Below are 24,072 nucleotides of genomic sequence, written 5' to 3'. Positions count from 1 at the left end.
AAAAGGCTCACTGTGAGCCTTTAAAGCAGCCTGGTAAGAGAGCGGCCTGCGCTGTTCATAGGCGTCACCTGTTCTGCAATGGGGTTGCTTTTTCTCCTAATAACAACTAAGCACCCAGCAGTCACAGCTGGGAAATTCTGACATGTTTTCATTGCTTGTGCTGTTCACAAGAGAAGCAGCTAAAAGGCAAATCTCACAGAAGTAAATGCTGTTATTCAATAACAGCACAAAATGTCTGGTTTTTAGCTTGGAAGGGCCTGACCAGTGATTTCAATGGACAAAAGAGAGGCCTGTTGTCCAGGAGTCCCTTGATAACACAAAGCAGACAACAAGTCATGGAACACTGAATCTGACAATGAGCGGACTACATAAGGCCATGAACGAGTGCCTGGGGAATATACTGTATGCTTGACATGAATGAGAAGGAATTTTTATTGCAGTGGCATGAGGATGTTTTGGTGGACAGAAAGCTGTAGTGCCTCATCAGCTAGGCGCAGATTATCAGTCATTATTATTTCACCTGATATTTTAATGTTTGTGACACAGTGGTTCAGTTGACAGGAGGAAAGAAAGCCTGAAATCTTGGCAGATTTTCTGACAATTTGTGCAGTGTGATCAGTGTGTATAAGTGAGTAAAAGTAATAAGCAGGTGGTGGTCTGATGCTTATTGTGGACAGCTGGCACTGGTGTGTCCATCCACCAGCATACAGTCTTCTTGACCTGCTGAGCCAGTCTACTGGGGCTTCAGCAGGGGGCGTGGGCTCTACCACCACAAAAATATTCATAGGGGTGTCGGCGCTGAGCAGCAGCAGCTGAGACTAAGGCCCAGTCTGACTCAGGTTTGCTGTCCTTACAGTGCTGATGGGTCGCCACAACTGTGGTGCTATTTAAAGCCGTCCCCTTGTTGTCCCTGATGCCCTGCAGGGCTCAGAACAAAGGCGGATGGAGCCCCTTTGCTCCGACAGTTCACAGAACAGACCCCCACCAAATTTATTACTTAACCTGAGCAGGAAGTGAATAAAGAGCTTCTCCAAAACACTGCCAAGTCTGTGAAGTTAGGGTTAGGGTTGGTAAGTCTTCTTTTGTGAAACTTAATTTCCTGTAATGTTCAAATTTAACTTCAAAAGGGCCAGATTTATGTTTGCTCACAAATGTATCAACCAATAAAACAAAACATCTGTGTCAAACACGTCACATAGAGGGAGAAACAACAAGGGACAATAGCGTCAAGTTGTTGAACGTCATTTGTTGAATTGTATGCACCAGTAAATTTATTTTCTTCCAAGCAGGGACCATCCAATAGTCTTTGAGTGCATTAATCAAAAGAATCCACGATTTTTCTTCCATTTTTTTCTCTATCAATGGTGATCTGGCTCTCAGATTTCACCTCTGAGTACAGTGTTGGCTGAAACTTTGCACTCTTGTTGGAGGCTTCCCAAAGCCTCGCCATCTCTAACTGGACACAGTGAGTGATTGCTGAAATTATGTAACATTCGCTGTGTATCCTCACATTTACCTTTAACCTGTGAAATAGTGGTTTCACATTATCATTTTCAAGTAATTCCTGTAATACAGTGCGCCAAACAGGATTCTCTGTGTTCTGAAAAAGTTTTGATTATTCAGGCAGTGCTGATCTATAAAAGCTTTTGTGTACTGCCTCTCAAAAATCTCTGTGACATTCCTAGAATACTTGGATGGGGACTTTACTCGGTGGGTTTTCTGCCTGAGGCCTGTTTGGTCAGTGAGTCAGCAGCTGTGCTTGGAGCCATTAGGGCAGACCAAATGTGTCTGCCCTATGGTTTCTATTTACATCCACCCTCAGTGAGAGAGAGAGCGAGCCACTTTCTCATCTTAGTTTAAAGTGTTATGCTTAGTTTAGAGCATCGGGTAGTGTATCAGAACTCTGTGGTTTAGGTTTATACTGTACATCTCCTAAAATGTGTGTCATTTAGGAATTTGTTGTTTCTCACTCGATGTGATGGTGTTGAAACACTGTTTTTATGTAGCTCTTGGTTCGATGATATCAGTCCCAACTGCCACTGCATAGCAACACGACAGCAATATCTAGGCTAGACGGGAAAAACAAAGGGCAAGCTGGTGTCTCTCTCAACTGATAAGTCGGGAATCCTGCCTCTGACAGGCCGACAAGCAGATATTGATAATGGGATACTGTCTGCTTTTAGGTTGTAACAGACCTGACCAGAAGTTTGTAGTTTGTACCAGACGATTCAGGTATTCTTATCTTGGCAGTCCATTCCTGGTAAAGATGATGTGCAAGATGATGGATCACGGATCAATCGGATCATTAATCAGACAAAAAGTATAGCTGGGCCAGTGATGCAAACATAGGGAAATAGCTTATGCATCTTGAAAGGTGAGTGTAAAGGATGAGAGGACAGCAAATAAACATGTATTAGGATGCATACTTCACCTGTTTCTGCATAAAACTACTGTCCTAAATTAGAGGATACACATTAATTGGTCTTCTAACAACTAAAAAAAACATATTATCTTATAGGCATTTCACAGTGATAATGTATTATAACCTAGACTTAATAATCCACACACAATTCAACAGACTCTGCATCATGGCTGTTATGGAGATATTAAACTGACATCAAAGAACATAAAAATATCACTCAGGTCATTCTAACCTCATTAGTAAATAACCTGATGATAAATCACTAGAAATCAACCGTTAAACACAATTAAAAGAAAACCCATTAGTTTATTCTTAAAGACATTGTAAAAGACATTTATCAACAGTATTTATGTTGCTGCGCCTGCAAATGATCAGGATGAAACCTGTGGGTGCGTGTGCGCGCGCGCACGAGGCGACAGCTGAACCTGCGGCAGGCGCGCGCGGCATGTGGTATCCGGTAGAAAGTAACGGTACTTTTATGGAAACGGCGACCAGCAGCCAGTCGAGTTTGGTTCACCGAGTGGTCGCATGTCCCGCTGGGCCTGCGTTTCTCTCCCACTGGTTTATACCCAAAGGATTTTTTTTTTTAATTTAATCTAAATCAGGAGGACGACAGCAAGCTTCAGAGGTAAACTCCTGTTTTTTTAAAAAATAGATTATGTCGTAAAAGGAGGTCTTAAAACCATAGAGTTGTCTGTTTATGTTGCAAGGTCAAAGCTATTTCAGTTTAATCAGAAGTTGCCTTAAGCAGATCATACATCTTAATTTAGGCAGAAATCAGGTATCTGAAACTGTAGATCTTTCTTTTCCCCATTGTGTTACAGTTACAAACTGCAGGTACAATTCATGTCCGCAACATGTGGTCAGACATGCAAGAGAGACAAGAGAAGCACAATAATTCAGGTTTAGTGTAACAGTTAGGATGATAAATTAACACACATCTGTCTTTATATGTGTCAGACTCTTTTTCTGTGACAAACACTGCCATGATATCTCCTGCCAGCTGAGTACAGAAATAGGACATCACAACCCAAACCTAATTTTTTTTAATTTAAAACCTTAATTTTAGAGTTTAAGATTTATGTTTAATTACTAACCTTCAGGGGTCACTTATTATGTTGCTGTTTATTCTGAGTCAGAATATTGTCTTTATCAGTGTACAACAGAAGAAACAGGCTGCAGTTTAAAAATTTGAAAGGTTGCTCTGTCATTCTCCTGATGCCCACCTCCTTGTTATCAGGGGTCAAAATGATCATAATTAATAAGAAACCTTTCAAAATTAATATTTAGCAGCACAACAAGCAATATGAAATTAGATATGTTTTCAATATCACACCCATAGGCCCACTTAAAATATGAATATTTATATTATTATTCTGACTCCAAAAACTCGACGACTCCCTTTTGCAAATTGTTTGTGTAGCTGAAGATTCCTTTCAAATGTGCCACAGTGGAGAACAGAGGTGATTAGAGTTTCTAAGGGGTCGACCAGGTTGGACTAAGTGCTGACTGATTATATTGATTAGAAATGTGAATCACTTTGTGATCACTTTGTATGGGATGATTTCTATTCAAAATATCAGCTCAACTGTGGAACACAATCCTACCTTTGCATTTCCATTTAACAGCGTTATTGTCACACTCCTGATCAGCAGCATCATGCCACATGGTGTGATGTTCATACTTATAAATATAATAAATATAAAAGGTAGATATTTAAAAGGCATCTGGGGACAGTGATAAACAGCAGCAGTTTTAGTGTTGGGTGACTAACAGTCCAAACAGCTCTCATTCATCCAGTTGTCTAGCTCTTAGTCTGGCCATTTTGTCAAGGGTCTGTCGGGCGACATGTGGGTGCCAACTTGAGCTCTGTCCAACTGAACTGCCTATCACTCATCAGAAATAGCCATGATCACATGTCCTGGGCCCACAAGTGGGATATAAATAGTTTCTCATCATACTGGGAAGTGGAGCAGTTTTCTTTGCCTCTAAGTTTGTAGAAGTGGAAGTGCCTGTTGCACCATGAACCCCACCAACAGACTAGGAAAAGTCATATTACAGAATCCTAATTTATCTGGGAAAAGTAGAGGATCTGGCCTTTCTAATGGCTGTAAACTGGTTGCTTAAAATAAAATCTAAAACAATTATAGAATTATGGTTAGAGCAAATACAATTATACAAGTTAACTGGAAAATGCAGGGATCACTAAAAGACTTTCAAAGTGTCAGGTTTGCTAAAAGAAGTAAATCTCGACTGCCATCTTGATCGCAGGACACTGACTATCAACACATTCATATGACAGCCAATGAATGAATGTGTCTGTTACATTCTGCACATTGTCGAATTTACTACCAATCAATCAGTGAAAGTCAATGAAAACGTGATTGTTTATGTCTGTTGCATGCTTAACTTCTGTGATGTGTGGAGCAGATTGGCATTTGATCACTTGTATTCACTGCAAGAAGACAGTTAACATTTGAACAATTCATCCTTTGCTTTGCAGGTAACATTTTAATAGAGCCTGTCTGTCAACTTGTCATTGTGGTACAAACATGACTGAGGTGGCGCAGGTTGCGGCTGTTGTCGCTCACGACATGCACGATGTCACAAACGAAGAGGAACACAACATGAGCGATTCAGAAAATAAGGAAAATTATGTGACCCCGGAGGAAGATGAAGATGATGTGGTCGTTGATAAAGACAAAGCGGACGAGGAGGAGAGTGAGGAGACGTCACACGTGGAAGACAAAAAGCCCTGCCAGGCGAATGACGAAGCGAGTGATGAAAATGACAAGACACGCATGAACGGCGTGGAACACACAGTAGAGGACAAAGCTGATGAGAAAAATAAAAGATCAGAAGATGTTAATGGTGTAGCACAGGACACGCAGAAGGAGGAGGAAGATACACAACCTGCCACAAATGAAGACCAGAATATTTCTGATTTTACACTTAGGAAAGAGGTGAGTGACATATTTAAGATAACAACTGTTTTTTTGGAGATGATGTGACTCTTGTACATATGAATGCTGCCCCTAACAGAAACTATTTACCCATGCTGCACAAATAATGTCATCTTATCTTCCCTCCAACTACAGAGACTCCTCAGATCCAGAAAGCCGGTGGCCAGAAGCTACGTGCCAAAGCAGAGCAAAGAGAAGGGCGATGTGACGGGCAAGTTTGAGACCATGCAGAAGGCCCGGGAGGAGCGCAGCAGGCAGAGGAACAAGGATGAGCAGCAGAAGAGGAAGGATCAATATGTCAAGGAGAGAGAGTGGAGTCGCAGGAAGCAGCAGGTCAAAGACAGATAACCCCACTAACCTCTGACCGTGACCTGCATGGCATGATGAGGCATGACGGGGTGACAAGGCTGCCAGTTTGAGTGAGAGTTCACTGTCTTCTATACACCACACTGTATTCTAGAAAATTAACCAATTAACAATCATCTTTTCATGTAATATTCAACTTTTTGTTTGTGCTTGACTTCAAAAGATGATATTAATGTAAGAATATTGCAATTTTAACCTTATTAATGTGCCAAAGGGACACTTAAGGACTGAACCTCGCTGGATCGTTCATAATTCTAAAAGCATGTTGTGCTGTTGTTCAGCTCATCGAACAATATATATTTTTTAATTGTTATACAGATCTCAAATTTTACACATACCAAATATACTTGGCAGAATTGCAGAAAAAATTATGTAAATTAGTTTTTATCCTTTAGGTTTTAAACTGTACATTATTTTAAATCAGTGGAGTACTCCTAATCATCAACAATTTGACAAATATTATCTGGTTCCAACTTCTCAAATTCTTCATTGTAGACTGAATAGCTTTGGGTTTTGGACTCATGGTTTGACAAAACAAAGTGAAGGCATCACTTCAGGCTCTTGATCAACTAATTGTAAAACAGCAGATAGATAAATCAATAATGAAAATAACCATTACTTAGCAGCTAGTCGACATCAATTTTTTTTTAATTCTATTTCATGGTAAACCAGGAAAATTACTATTGGATTTTATTATATTACCAGAGGAAAACATATAAACGTGTATGATTTTGACATATAGTGAGGAGGAAATAATTCAGTGACTGAGAAGCTATATATGTGAAATTTAAAGAAGAATAACAACAGAGATCAAGGATTCAAAGTTAAGACAGCTTTTCTTAGAGATCAACTGTGGAGACATAAGTGCAGTGATACGGTCTTGTGAGTGGATTATCAGTGATACTCAGGCAGACAACCTTTCTTGGCATGGCTGTGCCATAGCTGGACAGGCTTGGACACCTACGCTCATCTCCTGTCTGTGTGACAACACCACGGCCCAATCAGAGGCCCACCTGCAGGTCACATGACCCAGCTATTAGCAGGGATTAGGCCCTTGTTCTTGCTGGGACCAGCATGGCTCCCGAGTGGCAAAGGAGATGATCCCAGCTAAACCGTAACCTCACCACCACTCTCCATCTGATCCGCCACAGATAAAAGAACTACTTGCTTCCAGTGATGAGGAAGAAGAGGTGAAACCAGGAAAGGTAGAAAAATCCTACGTCCCCAAAATCACAGGTAAGACACACAAAGGGTAAAGATGGATACTCAGTATGGGATTGGGGAGGAAGAGAAGGCTGAAGGCCTGTGTTGTGCTCCGTGAAATCCTCAGGTAGCGTGAAGGGGAAGTTTGCAGAAATGGAAAAACAAAGACAAGAGGAAGAAAGGAAAAGGATGGAAGGCGAGAGGAGGAAGAGGGAAACCCAGGACTACATGGAAAAGGCCAAAATAAAGAAAGAACTGGCTCAGAAAGCAGCGGAGGTAAGTAAAGCTTGCATGAATTCTTGGGAGAGAGACAGCATGTGTAGATGCTGCAGTGCTGCTTTTCTTGTGAGAATGGCGTACTTCTATAATGATTCAGGTAATCCTCAGCCGCCACCTGGATGAGTTATTTAAAGTGGCATTTGAGATCCAAATCCAAACAGTTGGCAGAGCCTGGAAATAGGTCTGAAACCACCAGAAGCGATGTTACATGACACAACATGTGAACTGAACAGGCTGCCTTTATTTTACCTCGCTGCATAAAAAATGTGAATCGAACTAATATTTCCAATCAGTTCAGTACAGGTAGAACAACTTAAATGGAGTTTTAAGGCCTATTATACCTTCAGTGTAGGTCCTGGCAACGGTTGCATAAGACTTCTTGGATAGGCAATTACAGGCAATTAGCTGCTACTTCTTTGACCTAATTCCGCTCTAGCACAGTGAGAAGAGTCAATGACGTTAACAACGCTGTATATGTTTCACAGATACAGATACAAACATCTTTAACAGGACTCTGTTTTAACAGTGGTGACTTTATTCAGCTTTTTATTTTGAATATGTCTTTAAAATTCATTAAATGTAGTTTATGGGGCGAAGTTCAGGGTTATTAGAAACTTTGTGGGAAAAACATTAAGAAAATAAATTGACGACAATATCAAGGCTGGCTTTACAGTTTTTTGACCCAATATCTGTCACCAGAAGTTGGCATTTCTCCACTAGAATTGTATTCCTGGTTGGAAGGAGAGGGCTTAGGAGATAAAACTGTAACACTTTCTTTCATAGGTCTATTCTTGTAATGTCCTTGTTGGACAAATTATATAGTAATTATAGGACACTGGAGAAGACTAAGTTGTGAGACACCTGTTTAGCTCGGTCACTCCTCTTGAGATTCAAAGCAATTGTTGATTTTCAGAGAATAATAAACCTCAGGAAGTATAAATGACAAAAAGCTATTTGGGGCTATTCTATTTAAAATCCTGGCTACAGCCTTGGTAAAGATGCTGACAAAATCATGAATGCCAAGCGAACACATCACGATTCCTCACTAACATCTACAATTACATTAACTAAGTGTTTTATTGTATATTTACTTTATACCTATTGAATAAATGTACAACCCTTTTAGTATTTGCTTTGTTGCCCAAATATGAAAAAAACTGAATTATGCTTTAGATCTTTTATCAGAAACTGAGTAATGTCGCACATTTCAAATGATTCCATTCAAATGTAAAGAAGCACCGACTTGACGATCTAGAAACAACTGGAAAAGCACACTTCCAGCGCTACCAGGTGTAGACAGCATATGACTGGCAACTGTTTCCTTCACCTCCCAGTGACTAAATTAGCTCTAGACCTCCTTACTGTGACTGAATTAGACTCTGCTATCTTAGACTGACACCCCATACTCTGACCTACTGCAAATGGTGACATTAGGCCAATGGAGTTGCCCCCTACCCACCCATATGTTCTTATCCCCAGTCCGTGTGTGTGTGTGTGTGTATACTGTAAGTCATGTGTTCCTACTTAAGTAAAAGTACAGACATGAGCAAAATTTACTCAAAGTACCAAAAGTGCTCATTCTGTAGATTCATTTTGCTGATTTGCCTCCAATCTTTGCTTTTTTGTGAAATATTGGATGCTTTCATTGTGAGCAGATATCTAAAGGAAACCATCTGAGAAGTTTAGAGGTGAAATGTCTCTGATAAGACTGCTAACAACAAGTGGCCCCAGTCAGACGCTGCTTTAAAAGACATTGCCTAAAAGACTGGGAACCACTGGTGTAATATTCAATACACTGACTTCTTATCAGCTAATCTTATGAACTCATAACTGTACTACAGTACTACTTTGTTACTTTCCACCACTGTCCTCTTGCACATGATTTGCCAATATGGTCTGCTTTTCTTCAAACATTTAATTTTAATGCATTCATTAGTTTTTGCAATACCTTGGATAATTTCCCTTTATCAAACACCTTTTAGGAAGGAGATGACACAATCCTGATACGGGTGGTTCCAGCGAAGTCGTCACAAAATCCAGGCAAAATCAAGATGAACTTTGAAGACATGGAGAGGAATCGAGAGGAGGAACTGAGGAAGAAGTCAGAACACGAGAAGAAGAAACGATACGATGAAAACAAACGCTCCTTCAGGGATGCAAAGCGACGCTCGACTGTTGAGCAGGTGATAATATGAAGCTTGTTTTGGGCTTTTTGCAACCACCTTAATGGTTGTGAGTCACAGTCAAGCAATGTCTCCTTCATACTCACACTCATTTCAATATAGGATGAAGATGAGAAGCCTTCAGAGAAGGTGCAGGTGACTCCTGGAAAGCTGAAGCTGACATTTGAGGAGCTGGAAAGGGAAAGGCAGGAAAACAGAAAGAAGCTGGCTGAGGAGGAGGCCAAACGCCGCCTGCTGGAGGAGAAGAAAGCTTTTGAGGAGGCCAGGCTGGGAATGGTAAAGAAAACTTTAAAACATAACATTAATTTCAATGGAGGGTTGCAAATTTTATAAATGACAATTTTTTTGCAATACACTATATCAACACAGTTTAGTACATGTGAGATATTTTACTGTCCCTTTTTTCCTTGTATTCTGACTCTGGCAGCAATATCAGACAAGCCTAAATGCTTTTCACATTGCTTTAGTCTTCAGATTCTATTTACGCCAAATATGCATTTGTTGTGTAATGATTTTTTGATGTCTAAACTGTTGTTGAGTTGTCTTAATCAGTGCTTATGATTCCTTTGCGTGTTGTCAGGGAGAAGATGAGGAGGACACGCAGGTAGCGCAGGAAGACAAGGAGGAGTTCCGACCTAGAAAACTGAGGCTGAGCTTTGAAGAGCTGGAAAGGCAGAGGGTAGAGGAAGAGCGCAAGAAAGCAGAGGAGGAGGCCAAGAGACGAATGGAGGAGGAGAGAAGAGCTTTTGCTGAAGCCAGAAAGAGCATGGTCAATATGCTTCCCAAAAATAGATACAAAATTCAGTTCTCTTGTAATGTAAACATCTACTGGTAATATTATTCTGCTGTATATATCTTATATCTGATACGTCCTTGAAGGAATGGTTAGACATCTATTTATGCTTATTGGCTTTCTGGTGAAGAGTTAGAGGAGAAGATTGATGTCAGAAGGCTAATAAGTGTACTTTCCAAAATGTCAAACTTTTCCTTCAAGGTAGTTTTCAACTGAAAACCTCAGGGCAAACTTTTCCCTGCAAATAAGAGGAGCCTCATTTTGAAAGGTTACATGAAACTGACAAAACATGTTTACACCATCAGCCACTCCTTATCTACAGCACTCAAAGCTTAGCCTGCTGTGTTCTTTCTCAGCTTGTAGATGAGGATGATGAGGTGCTGATGGCATTACTCAACCTGGAGGGCAGTAAGCCCGGGAAGATATGCGCCAGCTTTGAGGAGCTGGAACGCCAGAGAAGGGAGGAGGAGCAGAAGAAGGCGGAGGAGGAGGCCAAGAGGAGACTGGAGGAGGAGAAGAGGCTCTTTGCTGAGGCCCGCAAGAGCATGGTAAGTTCACATGACTCAGTGACTGGAGGTTATACTCTGCATGTATGTTGCTGGTCATTAACATGTCAGAATACAGTAGTTGTTGTTACTACGGCTTTAACTCAATTTGCTGCAGCTGAGCTGCTCAGCTTTCCCTTTTAAAGGTTGCCTAAACACACACGCAAACAGCTCATACATACACTTTATGCATTTTTTATCAATACGCAAGAGTTAATAACAAAATTAGTGAAATGCATTATATATAAACATGAAGCCTAAAGCAATTTTGTCCCACATCAATCTAACATCAATTTTGATTCTTCACACTGACTCTGTCTGAATACTATGTATAATTGGATTCTAATTGGATGAAGATTACACGTTTCTTTATGTATTGTAAATCATTCTGATGGGCTCAAATGGTACACCTACATTGCTTGTTTCCTTGTCCAAATTATTTCTTTAAGAGCCCTGGCCTGGATCAGGAAAACTCTGCATATGGAGATGAAACAGTAAGATATTCTCAGTTACAAAAGTATATAGTTCACAGAAAAAACAAAAGGAAACAACAGTTGTTCATACAGTGTGCTATTACGGATTCATTCACTGTAAGTACAATAGCACATAGGTGCTTTTTTTAATGCATGTTGTGTTTATGTGCAACAATAAGAATGGCTCCTGCTGAATGCTTTTGTGACATTATGTAATGTTGGGTAAGTAGTTGGACTTAAATTGTTTTGTTGATTGCATACTGACGCCAACACTGAGTTAGGTTGTCAGACCACATGGCCATAATACAGAGCTCTCTGCTCTTGTGTGCATTTACATATGTAGGTACTAGATGAGGGTGAAGGGATGGTGAGAAGTGAATCTCAGGAAGCGCTGCACCCTAGAAAACTGGAGATCAACTTTGAAGAGCTCCTGAAAGAGAAAGAGGAGGCTGAGAGGAGACGCAAGGCAGAGGAGCGCAAAAAGAAAATGGAGCAGGAGAAGCAGGAATTTGAACAACTCCGACAAGAGATGGGCGAGGTCAGTGTGGAACAGATGAACATTTATGTGACCCATGTGCATCACATATGTTAAACTATCCCTCTCTGCCAAATATGCCTGACAATACAGGCATGACTTCCTATAAACTCAGCTATGACAAATCTCATTGCAATTTTTTTCCAATCCACATTGCTGAAACTTTATTTAACATAGGGAGTTTTCTCAGCTATGCAAAAATAAATTGGCCTCCTATCTCACAGGATGAAGTGAATGAAAGCTCAGACGTTTTAAGCAAAGAGTATGAAGAACTGACCAAGCTCAAGAGGACTGGCTCCATCCAGGCCAAGAACCTCAAGTCCAAATTTGAGAAGATCAAGCAGCTGACTGACGAGGAAATTCAGAAAAAGATTGAGATGGAGAGAGCACGGAGGAAGGCCGTTGATGATGAAATTAAAGAGAGAGAAGCTGAGAGGTTCCAGGAGGTAAGATTATTCAGACGTGAATTTTACAACAAAACATCAATAATTCAAGATGACACAAACAAAATTTGTAAATTTGATTTGTTAAAAAGATCAATAAATGTTGTGAATTATCAACAAAGGATTATCCCTGTGTCACATGTTATATTTACTGCACTTTTCAGGAGGACGAGGAAGGAGAAGCAACAGTGAGGGCTGAGGAGTCACCATTCAAGCAGAAGGTGGATATGCGAGCCCGATTTCAACAAATGGCCAAAGCCAGAGAGGAGGAGGAGAGGAGGAGGATAGAGGAGCAGAAGCTGCAGAGGATGCAGTTTGAGCAGCAAGAGATTGATGCCGCCCTCCAAAAAGTAAATCTTCCGTATTCATGACCATATATGTAGAATCATTCCTTATGCATGACAGCTTAGCAGGAGTTTGGTTTGAGGTTGCTTTGACCCTGGCAACGGTTTGTGATATTTTTGTCTTCTGTTTGCAGAAGAAGGAGGATGATGTGGATGATGAGGGTAGCATCATCAATGGGTCTGCAGCTTATGAAGATGAGGAAGATCATGCCAGGTCGGGGGCTCCGTGGTTTAAGAAGCCCCTTAAAAATCAATCAGTGGTGGACTCGGAGCCAGTGCGGTTCACCGTTAAGATCACCGGGGAGCCCAAGCCGGAGGTGACATGGTGGTTTGAGGGAGAGATGCTCCAGGACTGTGAGGACTATCAGTATATAGAGCGAGGAGAGACGTACTGCCTCTACCTGCCAGAGACCTTCCCAGAAGACGAGGGAGAGTACATGTGCAAGGCTGTGAACAGCAGAGGCACAGCAGCAAGTACCTGCATCCTCACAATAGAAAGTAAGGCCACCTTGGTGTGACTGCATGCCCGCATGATACCTCCGATGTGGATTTCAACCTCTTTCTATGAAGTGGATCGCATGCTCCTCTTCCTCATGAGCTCAGGCTTAGTGGCAGATGTGGATAACTGCTCTTCTGTTTCTTTCTTGCAGCTTATGACTACTGATGCCCTTCCATGTTCTGGAAACTTTCCCTGTTGTCTCTCACTCTTTTTGTAAAACTTCGCCCCTCATGGTACGGTGAAACAGCAGAGGGAAGAAAACAGCAGTATGCTTGGCATTCCTAAGGGAGGGATACACAACACACACACACACACACACACACACACAAAGCAAGATGTTGTTTACGTATTACTCAATTGTAAAACTGCACTCCCTGTTAGGGTAGGATAATACTTGTGCCAAAAACAGACACGATTCTTAATTGTTCTTGTTGGAAACAACCTTCGCTGCAAGGCCCTCATTACATTTTGGAAACCAGCAATTTTCAAGTATCATAGTACTGTGTTGTAAATATCACACTGTAAGGTCCATACGTGGGAAACACTTTGCTTGAGGCACTGAAATGTAAAAAGCAAGATGTCCTTGTGTGCTAATTTTAAAGAACAAGATACAGGAATATCAGTAACACATCTTACAAGCTTGCTTGGGGATTCTACAACTACTCAACAGCGTCATCCGTATTAATTAGCATGTATTCTGATACTTTGGTGGTATTATATCAAGGGGTAACATGTACATCATAACTTAATTGGAAATTCACAGTGAAGGGTCTGTTGACAAAACAATTTGAAATCGTGTGTACACCATTTTCAGTGAAACTGTAAACCCAAATGCAGCATCTAAAAAAAGTTTAATATGTTGACTTTTCATGTATCAACCCCCCCTTTTCTTTTTGAGTTAAATGTATTACTCTTAATGCAGTTGTCATAATTCAGTTGTGCTGGACATTAGGTCACCGTTTTGTGGTTTGATAATGAAAAGAAACATAGGCTAGCCTGAATATTTGTCATATATTATAAATTAAAATGTTTTAATAAAATTAACAAAAATAACAGAATTCTTGTGGTGTCTTTTATTGTCGCACAGGGAAGACTTAAACTACTTCTACCTAGTGCCTGATCTACATTTACAAACCCAAATGTTGTTAAACCAGAGACTAACGGTGGGAAACAAGCCCCAGAGTATGGGGAGAAATTGCACAAATTAGTATAGTGGGCAATTGCTGTGGGGGTCCAGATCCCAAGGAGCCCCAGGCTCACTGCATATCAACTGGTTTTGGTAATTTGATCAACTTCAAAATTGTTAGGGAATCTGCACATCTAAAGTACAATATCAATTAAGCAGTAGCTGCATTTTTAGCAAATTTTTGCATATTTTCTCTATAGTGTGCATACGATACATTTTCTTGATAAAATGGTATTTGATCAAATACCACAAAGTAACACAAATGTAGTATTATCCCTTCATAGGAGTATTGGTTGCTCTGAATCGAATGACAACTTGAAGTGCACGGTTGGGAGCTGGGTGGTGGACATACAGTCCATGCTGGTGGATCAGTAGGGGCCTAACAGCAAACTCTCTGCCTGGGCCCCACAAGAGGCCATGTCAGCCATGCTCCTCATAGGTTGCTTCAATTAAAGCGTGATCTGTCATAAATTACACAAAAACAGCAATTTTTGTAGGTAAAATTCACAATCGAACAGTAAATGTAAAGATTGTAACACTTTCAGCAAAGATTAACATGAAATCGTTTTGAAAAAATACATTTATTTTCTACTTTTCTATCCTGTTAATAATCTTGCTTCCACTTACATTTATCTTGTGGCCATTTTTTTGTATCCAGACGGTCATTCATAAGCTGTAATGCCTATGCAATGTCATTTTGTCTTTATACATTCATGGTAATGCTCCCTCTGTAGGTTGTGAGACACTGAATGAACTGTTACGTAGCGACGTAAATTTGCGTCAGGTGAGTAGAGATCAGATCAGCAATATGTCACCCAGAGTAGTTTTCATCACCACGCAAATCCCTTGTTCCGCATATCCGGTAACAGCGTCCACACTTAAACAAGCCAATTTTAATTAATAACTCTGTGCCAAAGAGATGTTGCGGAGTTGGTTGCACCAGGATTTAACCCCACATTGCTGATCTCTGATTTGTTCCCACACCATGTCCTGAAAAAGATCTTGATCGAAGGGTTTTATGACTCCAGCTACATGCTAACGTTATATGGCTCACCTGCAAGAGTGTGAAAAGACTCACCTGTGCTTCTTCATCCTGTTCCAGCTTTGCTCATTTAAGGGGCGTAAAGCCAAACCAATTTTACTTGGATGAGTTTAATATTAACAGCTATGTACAGTGACAGAGACCCTGTGAGCGCTCATCCTCTTTAGCAAGGTAGCTAATACTAATTGTATAAAAATTCATAGCCTGTTGGAGTGGATCAAATTAACCTTTTCCGTATATCTTGCGCTTTCCGGGTCAATCAGAGAGGGTGTATATTTGCCAGACACGGTGTCTTCAAGTCATTTCTAAAGTAATTTCACTCAGCTGGTTTCCTATTGAGGTTGTTTTGTACCTCTACTTTACATCAAAGTCTCCGGTGAGTGTCATGTGTTTCCCTCAGAAAGGGGCGGGGACGTGTCGGAGGTTGAAGTTCCCGGATGCGCCGCTCTGCTCTATTCCCATTAATAATAGTAGGCCGCCATGTTTGTGTCCCCCATCCATCTACTACGTAATAGCGCGAGAGCGGAGCGACTGGCATCGCCATGGAAACGCACATTGTGAAGCAACGACTCCGACAGACCATGGACGTATTATAGCTCCGTATTACAGCCAGAGCATCCATATGACAGACGTGCAGTGTCACCAGTATCCAACACGTAAAGAAGGTCTCTGACGAGCCCACCGTGCACATTTATGCACTATGAGGCGCAGCACAGCCACAGCCTTGTGATGCTTCGCTGGACGGTTAGCTGAAGGCTATCGACAGTACAGCGTCGTCTTGTTTATCTATGTCAGAGGAAGGCCAGCGCCATGGCTGTGTCAGTCGAGGAAGTTTCTTCATCCCTTGTGAGGGAATATCTCAGTAGAAAGGTGAGTTAGCCCACGGTAGGTGTTGGACGCGGCCAGTGCTGGGCTCGTGCAACCCGTCAACAGAGCTAGCTTGCTAGCGTTAGCCTGTAGAGTTTGGCTTATTCAGCTGCTGCGTCAAAATGTGTGATTCGTTTGATTTTGTGCCACTAGCTTAGACATCCAACTCTGACTGTTGTTGCAGCAACTGACCCAATTTGTGACCTTTTGTAAAATAGTAATGATGGTCACATTGTCACAGCTGCTGCTATTTTTGTTAACAGCCACAAAAAAGCGTAACCATGTTTAAAACTTCTGCAGCGTCAACGTTGCAACAATTCCCAGTTTGACGGGTCACTGTGTAACACTGTGTTGCTGCGCAGGGTCTGAGGAGGACTATTGCCTGTATGGATGAGGAGCATCCTCGCACAGAGGCCAGTATCAACAACAGATCACACTTGAGGCAGATCCTCAACATCGAGGGTCTCTATAGAAAGAATAAAGTAAGTATTGCAGCTGGAGTTTGGCTGCTGTTAAGTGGATAATCTAAAAAAGTCTGTAGCTGACTTCTGTGTCATTGCAGGTTCAGAACTCTCCCCTGAAATCATTACTGGAGATTATTGTAAAGCATCACATCAAGGGCCTGAAGAATGACAAGTTCACCAGCAGTGAAAGTGATCCCCTACAGTCTGCTCCAACAATCACCTCAATGTCGAATTCTCCTGCAGTAACACCAACAGTGATGAATGACACAAAGACAGAGGATAGCACAGCAGCATTTGTTATTAGCAAACACTTCAAATCAAGGTATTTCACAAGTGATGTTTTTGATACATTATTTTATGTTGTCTCGACTTTTTCAAAAGTAGTTCCATGTGGTTTATCTCTCTCATAGGTCTGATATAGAGGAAATCTCCCCCTTTCCGCCAACATGTACATCGTTGTTGCCTGAGACAGACAGACTGTCCAGTCATAATCAAACAGGTTTCTGGACTTATGATTCAGAAGACCAAAAAGGCCAGCCACTGGTGGCTTCCCTTCAAGACAAGGAGAGCCTTACACGAAGAGAATCAGAAAAAAAACCTTCCATCACTGAGAGCACCCAAAGAAGCAGAGCTAATCGAATTAGACGTGGCATGATGGCTGGACCAATAGCTAGCACGCCTCAGGTACTAACCCTCTGATGCACTTCTTAACAACTAATTTATCCCATTTTCATCATATTACTGATATTCACTATACCCTGTATACTCACAATACTGATGTTTTTTTCCTTTAGGAATCGAACAAAAAAAGGCCGAACCGCAGGCAAGAAGTTCCCCAGCTGCTGCTCAGAAAAGAAGAAGAAAACAGGCAGCCTGGGGATAAACTTTTTGTGACTGGCCTCCATCAAAAAAGCTTAGATAGCTGCCTAACTGACATCAGATCAGCTGACTTCGTAGGAGGACAACGGCAGTTGCGGAGTGCACCAGAGAGAGTGCAGAGGGAAAACAGTTTTGAAAAAGTGGGACAAGACATGCAAAAGACTAAAAAGTAAAAAGCTAATACAGTTATAGGAATGACAATTTAACAGTTTTATGCTGCTGTTTTGTATGTAATGTACATACAATGTACACTGTGTCTGTTTCTCAGAGCAAAGTCTGTGACCCAGCCAACTTTGGCTGATTTGGATGTGTCTGAGATGGTTTTAGGTAAGTACTTTGTGTGTGTATATATATACACACAGTATATATTGGCTTTTTTGTATCTGTTAAACCTGATGGTGTGTTAATCAATTTCTAGATGACATTGATGATGATGAGGATCTGCAAGAACTCCCCAAAGTGTCCTTTCAGAGACCCATCGCAGAGCAGAGCTATGCTAGTCGCCCTATGGACCAACGCACTGCTATGGTTGGTCATTTTTGACAGTGTTTGTGTAGAAATGCTGGAGACGATTTCTGTGGTTGTCTTTGATTTCCTGTTTGTTTTCTACTTTTGGTTTTCTCTAGGAATTGAAAGCGGTTCTGCTTGGTAACGGCCTGAATTATTTCAGTGTTGAATGGAGGAATCAGGGTTTCACATTCTCAGATACACATGACCTGAGATATGGAATTGTGCAGAAAAAGGTGATCTTAACTGTGCTATCCTTCTAAAATTTTGAATTTATTAAACTAATTTTCATATTTATTTATCCGTGATATAATGGACTTCACGTGTTTATTGTCTAGGGTGGTCCTTGTGGAGTTCTGGCATCCATCCAAGCCTTTGTTCTAAAGAAGCTTCTATTTGAAAACATGAAAAGCAGCAATACATGCCTTCAGTACGTTATTGTTCAATTCAGAGCTCTGACATATAATATTAACCTCTGTGTGCCCCACTGTAATCACGAACATGAAGCATGTCTTTATGTGCTATTAATGCACATAAAGACATGCTTTGTAGCCACTGTTAAGTATTGACCTCTGCTATGGGATATTAACTGTATTATTACCAACCTGCTTTTCACTCAAATGCCACTTTGTTCTCAGGAGATTAAGACCTTCCAACACCACCAGGAGAGAGTGTCTTGTTTTAGCTGCAGCTGAAATCCTGTGGAAGGCTGGGGAGGAAAAACAGGCCACAATTGCAATGTAAGATCCTCCTTTTATCCACTTAATCCTCTACATCAAGACATTTACTAATGCACAGAACCTCATTATCGGTACTTAACAAGGCTGAATGCATGTGAATACCTGGCTTAGATCAGGGTGGTTCAATATGTCAATGTCATATGAACAGCATATGCCATGGAAGCTTTACAGCCAACAGGTACTGCTCTCAGTACCCTAAGATGCATTGCTCTCTGAAATGCCCGATAAATCTGCTGTTTCAGGTGCAGCATTGATTTAAACAGTTTTTTTTTTACCTCTCTTTTGTAAAACAGAAATTCAGGGAGAAATCATTTCACCCCGACTGGACACTACAAATCTGAAGGAGTGCTTGAAAAGGTATAGAGATGCCCGTGCTTACACACCGGCTGAATTTTTTGTAGTAAAATTACACTCAAGACGACCAGTTTGAATTCAGTTGGATTTAGCAGCAAATAGATGGAGTTTCATATTTAAAATAGTAGTATTTTAATGAGCCATTTTCATAGGGTCTAAAATGCAAAAATCTGCTAAATTAATTTGCAGATTGTACATCTTTTGTATTTGGAATGAATTGAGCCAATAGTCCAGTAAACATGATGTGGTAGTGTCACTACTATCAATTTATAAAATGTACTTCATGCACTGAGTGCACTGTTGATACCTAGCGTAGAAGAAGGCAGTGATTTGCACTACTGTGGAAGTTTTAGAACTACATTTTGTTTTAGATCACCTGTTTCACTGTGGACAGCATCAGGGACCTGCAGCTGCTTCTGGAGCAGCATATTGAACAAGTGAGAGACTCTATAATCATCTTCCTCAGTTTAAGTTTGTCAGTCAAATGCACAACAGATTGCAGCCTAATGCTCTAATTTGTTTCCACAGTTTGAGACTGGGGTGTTAGGATGCATATTGCTGACCATATCTGCTGTTCTCTCTCGATCCATTGAAAAGTACGTCATGCCTTTCCTAGTTCTATGACCTTAACAAGATGTACACCATAAATACCTTTATTATCTAGACGATTAACCACCGTTATAATTTTTTTCCTTCATTCTTTCCTAAGAGTAAGAGAGGATATGGACGTGCCCACCACCACGCTCATCGGAGCTCATGGCTACTGCACTCAGGTTTGACATAAAACTAAAGCAACTTGATGTTGTGTGTGTTTGTGATTCAGATTCACAAATTGTAATGAATAATGAAGGAACAGCAATTGGTCTTTTTGACATCGGTTTAGGGATATAAGTTTCATAATGGTCATACAGTGGCAAGAAAAAGAATGTGAACCTTTTGGAATTTCATGGTTTTCTGCACTAATTTGTCATAAAATGTGATCTGATCTTCATCAGTCAAGTCAAGGGTATTGACAAATATAATGTGCCTAAAATAACACAAAAAAAATTCTGATCTCTCAACCATTCACGAAAAAAAAAGCTCATGTCTTTATTGAACACACTCATTCAACATTCAAAATGGTAGTGGAAAAAGTAAGTGAACCCTTAGAATTAATAACTGGTTGACCCCCCCTTTGCAGCAATAACCTCAACCAGGCGCTTCCTGTAGCTGTGGATCAGACCTGCACATCGTTCAGGAGGGATTTTAGCCCATTCTTCCTGGCAGAACTGCTTTAGCTCTGTCATATTCTGTGGACGTCTCATGTGTATGGCTCTCTTTCTCATTCCATAGCATCTCTATTGGGTTGAGGTCTGGGCTCTGACTTGGCCACTCCAAAAGGCAGATTTAGTTTTTCTGAAGCCATTCTGTTGTGGACTTGCTCCAGTATTTTGAGTCATTGTCCTGTTGCATCACCCAACTTCTACAGAGTTTCAGCTGACGTACAGACATTCTCACATTATCCTGAAGAATTTTTTGATACACTTGGGAATTCATCTTCCCCTCAATGATTGCAAGCTGGCCAGGTCCTGAGGCAGCAAAGCAGACCCAAATCATCATGTTTCCTCCACCATACTTTAAGGTTGGGATGATGTTTTCATGATGATATGCAGTGCCCTTTTTACGCCAGATGTAGTGCTGTGTTTTCTTTCCAAATAGTTCAATCTTAGTTTCATTAGTCCACAAAACATTTTTCCAATACCGCTGTGGAGTATCAATGTGCTCTTTTGCAAACTTCAGGTGTGCAGCAATGTTCTTTTTAGTAAGCAGCGGCTTCCTTTGTGGTGTCCTGCCATAGAAACCCTGCTTGTTCAATGTTTTACGTACTGTAGACTCATGAAGACAGATGTTAGCCAGTTCCAATGACGCCTTCAAATCTTTGGCTGTCACTCTGGGTTGTTTCTTTACCTCATTGATGAGTCTTCGTTGTGCTCTTGGGGTCATTTTGACTGGGCACCCACTTCTTGGTAGAGTAGCCACAGTCCCAAAGTGTCTCCATTTGTAGACTGTACACTGGTGAATTTCTAAAGTCTTTGAAATCACTTTGTAACCCTTTCCAACTTTATATAAATCAACAACTCTTGATCATAGATCCTCTGAAAGCTCTTTTTGGCGAGGCGTGGCTCACATAAGCGTATTCTTCTTGTGGAGCAAACTCAAAAAGTTTGAATGGTTTTTATCAGTCAAAGTAGCTCTAGTCCACACCTCCAAACTCATTTTGTTAACAAGACTCCAGATATGCTAACACCTGACTCCAATTAGCTTTTTTGAGGTTATTAACTTAAGGGTTCACATACTTTTTCCACTAGCACTGAGGTTTTTATGGTTGTTCTTAATAAAGACATGAAAGATCAGAATTTTTTTTGTGTTATTATTTTAGGCACATTATATTTGTCAATACCCTTGACTTAGATGACGATCAGATCACATTTTATGACAAATTAATGCAGAAAACCATGAAATTCTAAAAGGTTCACATACTTTTTCTTGCCACTGTAAGTACACAGCTTTCAAAGTTAATGTTTAAGGTAGTATTGAAATTAGTGAACAGGCAACTCTCTAATCAACAGCTGAAACATCAAAATCATACCCTCTAATCAAACCCAATCTAGTCAAACAACAATGCTGTGAACAAGCAACATTACATTGTGTGTTGATGGAAAAACTAAGGGATCCGAGTTTAACATGCAAAACGCTACACAAAATATACTCTAGTTACTAAGATTTCTTCTTTGTATTTGTGTTCATCAGGAGCTGGTCAACCTGTTGCTCTGCGGCAGAGCAGTTTCTAATGTCTTTAACAATGACATGGAGTTGGACTCAGGCAATGGCAACATGACTCTCCTCAAGGGAATCAAAGGCCAGTGTGACATTGGCCTGCTGTCCTTGTTTGAACATTATAACATCTGTAAGGTGAGTGACATCTGGTCACCGCGGCACTATCAGACAAGATACTAGTACAAGACCTCAGAGGCGATTCCTTAATGAAATCATGGATACAATGTTCTTAAGACTATAATGGGGATAGTCAACAACACAATCACTGCTTGAAAACATTTTCTTCGAAGTAGTTCACATATACGAGAAAAGGATAACTGAATAAAATGTGAAGCAACAGGTTCTCCGGTTATCTCAAGCAGGAGCACAAAACGATTTAAAATGAAAAGGTGAAGAAAAATGTAATGAGAAGGTCAATAATCAAATCATGGATGTGAGTATGTTTTTATGAGGAACGTGGCATGTTTAAGGTGATGCAAGACTCTTGTTCCCAGAAAACAGTGATGGGGAAAACAGTGATCTTATACAAACCTCAGGTGATGTTGATGAGAGCGGGAATATGCTGTCGTTTTTCTTCCATGTTCATAATACAATTATCAGCAAAGACATTGAAAAAAGAAACATGAAATGTCTTACACATCTTCATGTTTTTCTGCACACCGTTCACACACACAGCAAATACTAAAACACATACAAAATGTATCATTCCCATCAAAATCCTGAGTTTTACTTCTCTCCCTCCTTGGTAGCATGAATCAGATGTTAATGGCAGGTCAAGATTGTGTGCAAGGCATTTTTAATATGTCAAAAGTAATAAAATGAGTTTCATTTAGCAGGTTCAGTTTCAGTTCCTGGAATTTAACAAACTACTTTGCTCTGTTGTGTTCTACTTTCTTCCATCGAAGGTAGGAGCTTACCTGAAGACTCCCTGTTACCCCATCTGGGTGGTGTGCAGTGAAAGCCACTTCAGTGTGCTGTTTGGCCTGCAGAGGGAGCTGTTGACCAATCAGGACAAAGGTCTGGAGTTTGACCTCTACTATTATGATGGACTGGCTAATCAACAGGAGGAGATCCGCCTCACTGTCTGTATGTAGAATCACTTTCTCAGTGCGCTTTCTGTTTTGATTGTTGTCTGATATTATCCTCTCAAACTAGTGAATGTCCACTCAGAAAAATGTACATTAGGGTGTGTTTTCTGTCTTTATAATACAATCTTGTTTTCATGACAGTTCTCACTTCTCCTGTTGATACTTTTGTAGTGTTTTGGTTTATTTTGCTTATCGTAACTATGCCTCAACTGAAAATGCTGATTTAACGTTTGTATTTTCAGCCTTTGGCAAACTGGCCCCAAGCTGTCAAGATGTCGACCCTGATCTCATTCCTCCCCTGGAGCACTGTATCCGAACAAGGTAAGGCTCTTTTGGCACTTCAAACACATGCAAGCATGCTGTTAATCAAGAGCTGTTAAAATCATACATAATCAAAACACAGCTATTAGTTCTGAAGTATCATGAATTATGGACCTGGGTCAGCTCTAAATGCCTTACGCGTTTTTCTTTTTTCAGGTGGAAAGATGCTTTTGTCAATTGGAACGACACAGAACCTATTCTCTGATTATTCACATGAGTATCATGAGACACCAATATCACCAATACAGGTATTTTCACAGATATATATCAATGTATTTTAGCATTTAGCTTTCATGACATGGTGGCCTGGATGCCATAAATGCTTTTGCCTACAAAATGATATTTTAAATAATGCAATTACTTTGTTTTTCTGAAAGGTTTAATTTGGAGCCACTCATCTTCCACAGCCACATACAATTTCCCGACAGCAGGTGCCGCTTGAACGTGGTAGGCCGCTCTCAGACTTTCTCACCGGGGCATCGAAAATAAAGGGATGAAAAAAATGTAATTTCATATTCAATCAAAGTGAGTCCCTATGCAGCATCACTCAAATTCATTAGTCAGACTGGCTATTAGTTGTTCTTGTGCCCACAAAATAATTAAAAAGTGCGAACAAATTGTGTCTTAGTGCAGTAAAAAAAAGGCCTTAACATTTTTTTTTCACTGTGGCCACTCTGGGGCTCTGTAGTCAAGCAATAAGCATAAGGTAACTTTTTTCTAAAATGTAAAAGTTTGAAGGGAAACTTCATTACTGCTAAA

At 40.6% G+C, this 24,072-nt stretch overlaps 2 protein-coding genes across 3 annotated transcripts; both read left to right on the top strand.

Moving 5' to 3' along the window:
* The first annotated feature begins 2,932 nt into the window (after positions 1-2,932).
* On the top strand, positions 2,933-14,049 carry nexn (nexilin (F actin binding protein)). Of its 2 annotated transcripts, XM_070831901.1 has the most exons (14): positions 2,933-3,050; positions 4,926-5,385; positions 5,521-5,718; positions 6,903-6,987; positions 7,082-7,230; positions 9,216-9,416; positions 9,519-9,692; positions 9,997-10,185; positions 10,566-10,757; positions 11,571-11,765; positions 11,987-12,208; positions 12,370-12,555; positions 12,684-13,047; positions 13,200-14,049. In XM_070831901.1, exons 2-14 carry the CDS (start codon positions 4,975-4,977, stop codon positions 13,211-13,213), a joined length of 2,580 nt encoding a protein of 859 aa, XP_070688002.1. In that variant the 5' UTR covers positions 2,933-3,050; positions 4,926-4,974; the 3' UTR covers positions 13,214-14,049. The 2 variants fall into 2 exon arrangements, with proteins under 2 accessions (XP_070688002.1, XP_070688001.1); XM_070831900.1 differs by lacking the exon at positions 13,200-14,049 and having other exon boundaries at positions 12,684-13,067.
* A 1,841-nt stretch (positions 14,050-15,890) lies between these two features.
* mindy4 (MINDY lysine 48 deubiquitinase 4) lies at positions 15,891-23,547 on the top strand. Its single transcript, XM_070832627.1, has 18 exons — positions 15,891-16,146; positions 16,506-16,625; positions 16,706-16,929; positions 17,018-17,291; positions 17,402-17,655; positions 17,755-17,813; positions 17,905-18,014; positions 18,113-18,229; positions 18,332-18,423; positions 18,632-18,733; positions 19,027-19,090; positions 19,459-19,524; positions 19,616-19,683; positions 19,797-19,860; positions 21,878-22,039; positions 22,810-22,990; positions 23,235-23,313; positions 23,470-23,547. The coding sequence occupies exons 1-18, from the start codon at positions 16,087-16,089 to the stop codon at positions 23,516-23,518; spliced, it is 2,145 nt and encodes a 714-aa protein (XP_070688728.1). The 5' UTR covers positions 15,891-16,086; the 3' UTR covers positions 23,519-23,547.
* Positions 23,548-24,072: the final 525 nt, after the last annotated feature.

This window comes from Pempheris klunzingeri, chromosome 6, assembly GCF_042242105.1.
Source record: "Pempheris klunzingeri isolate RE-2024b chromosome 6, fPemKlu1.hap1, whole genome shotgun sequence".
In the NCBI taxonomy this organism is placed as follows: Eukaryota; Metazoa; Chordata; class Actinopteri; order Acropomatiformes; family Pempheridae; genus Pempheris; species Pempheris klunzingeri.
The sequence above is the reverse complement of the archived record's forward strand: the minus strand, read 5'-3'. Positions and strand labels throughout refer to the sequence as shown.

Excerpts from the sequence above, each read along its gene's own strand:
- mindy4 (XM_070832627.1), top strand. The coding sequence starts at position 16,087 with ATGGCTGTGTCAGTCGAGGAAGTTTCTTCATCCCTTGTGAGGGAATAT. Across the intron at positions 16,147-16,505 it reads GGGAATATCTCAGTAGAAAG|GGTCTGAGGAGGACTATTGC; the intron begins GTGAGTTAGCCC and ends GTTGCTGCGCAG. Across the intron at positions 19,091-19,458 it reads CTGAAGGAGTGCTTGAAAAG|ATCACCTGTTTCACTGTGGA; the intron begins GTATAGAGATGC and ends ATTTTGTTTTAG.
- nexn (XM_070831900.1), top strand. The coding sequence starts at position 4,975 with ATGACTGAGGTGGCGCAGGTTGCGGCTGTTGTCGCTCACGACATGCAC. Across the intron at positions 5,719-6,902 it reads GGAGTCGCAGGAAGCAGCAG|ATAAAAGAACTACTTGCTTC; the intron begins GTCAAAGACAGA and ends GATCCGCCACAG. Across the intron at positions 9,693-9,996 it reads AGGAGGCCAGGCTGGGAATG|GGAGAAGATGAGGAGGACAC; the intron begins GTAAAGAAAACT and ends GCGTGTTGTCAG.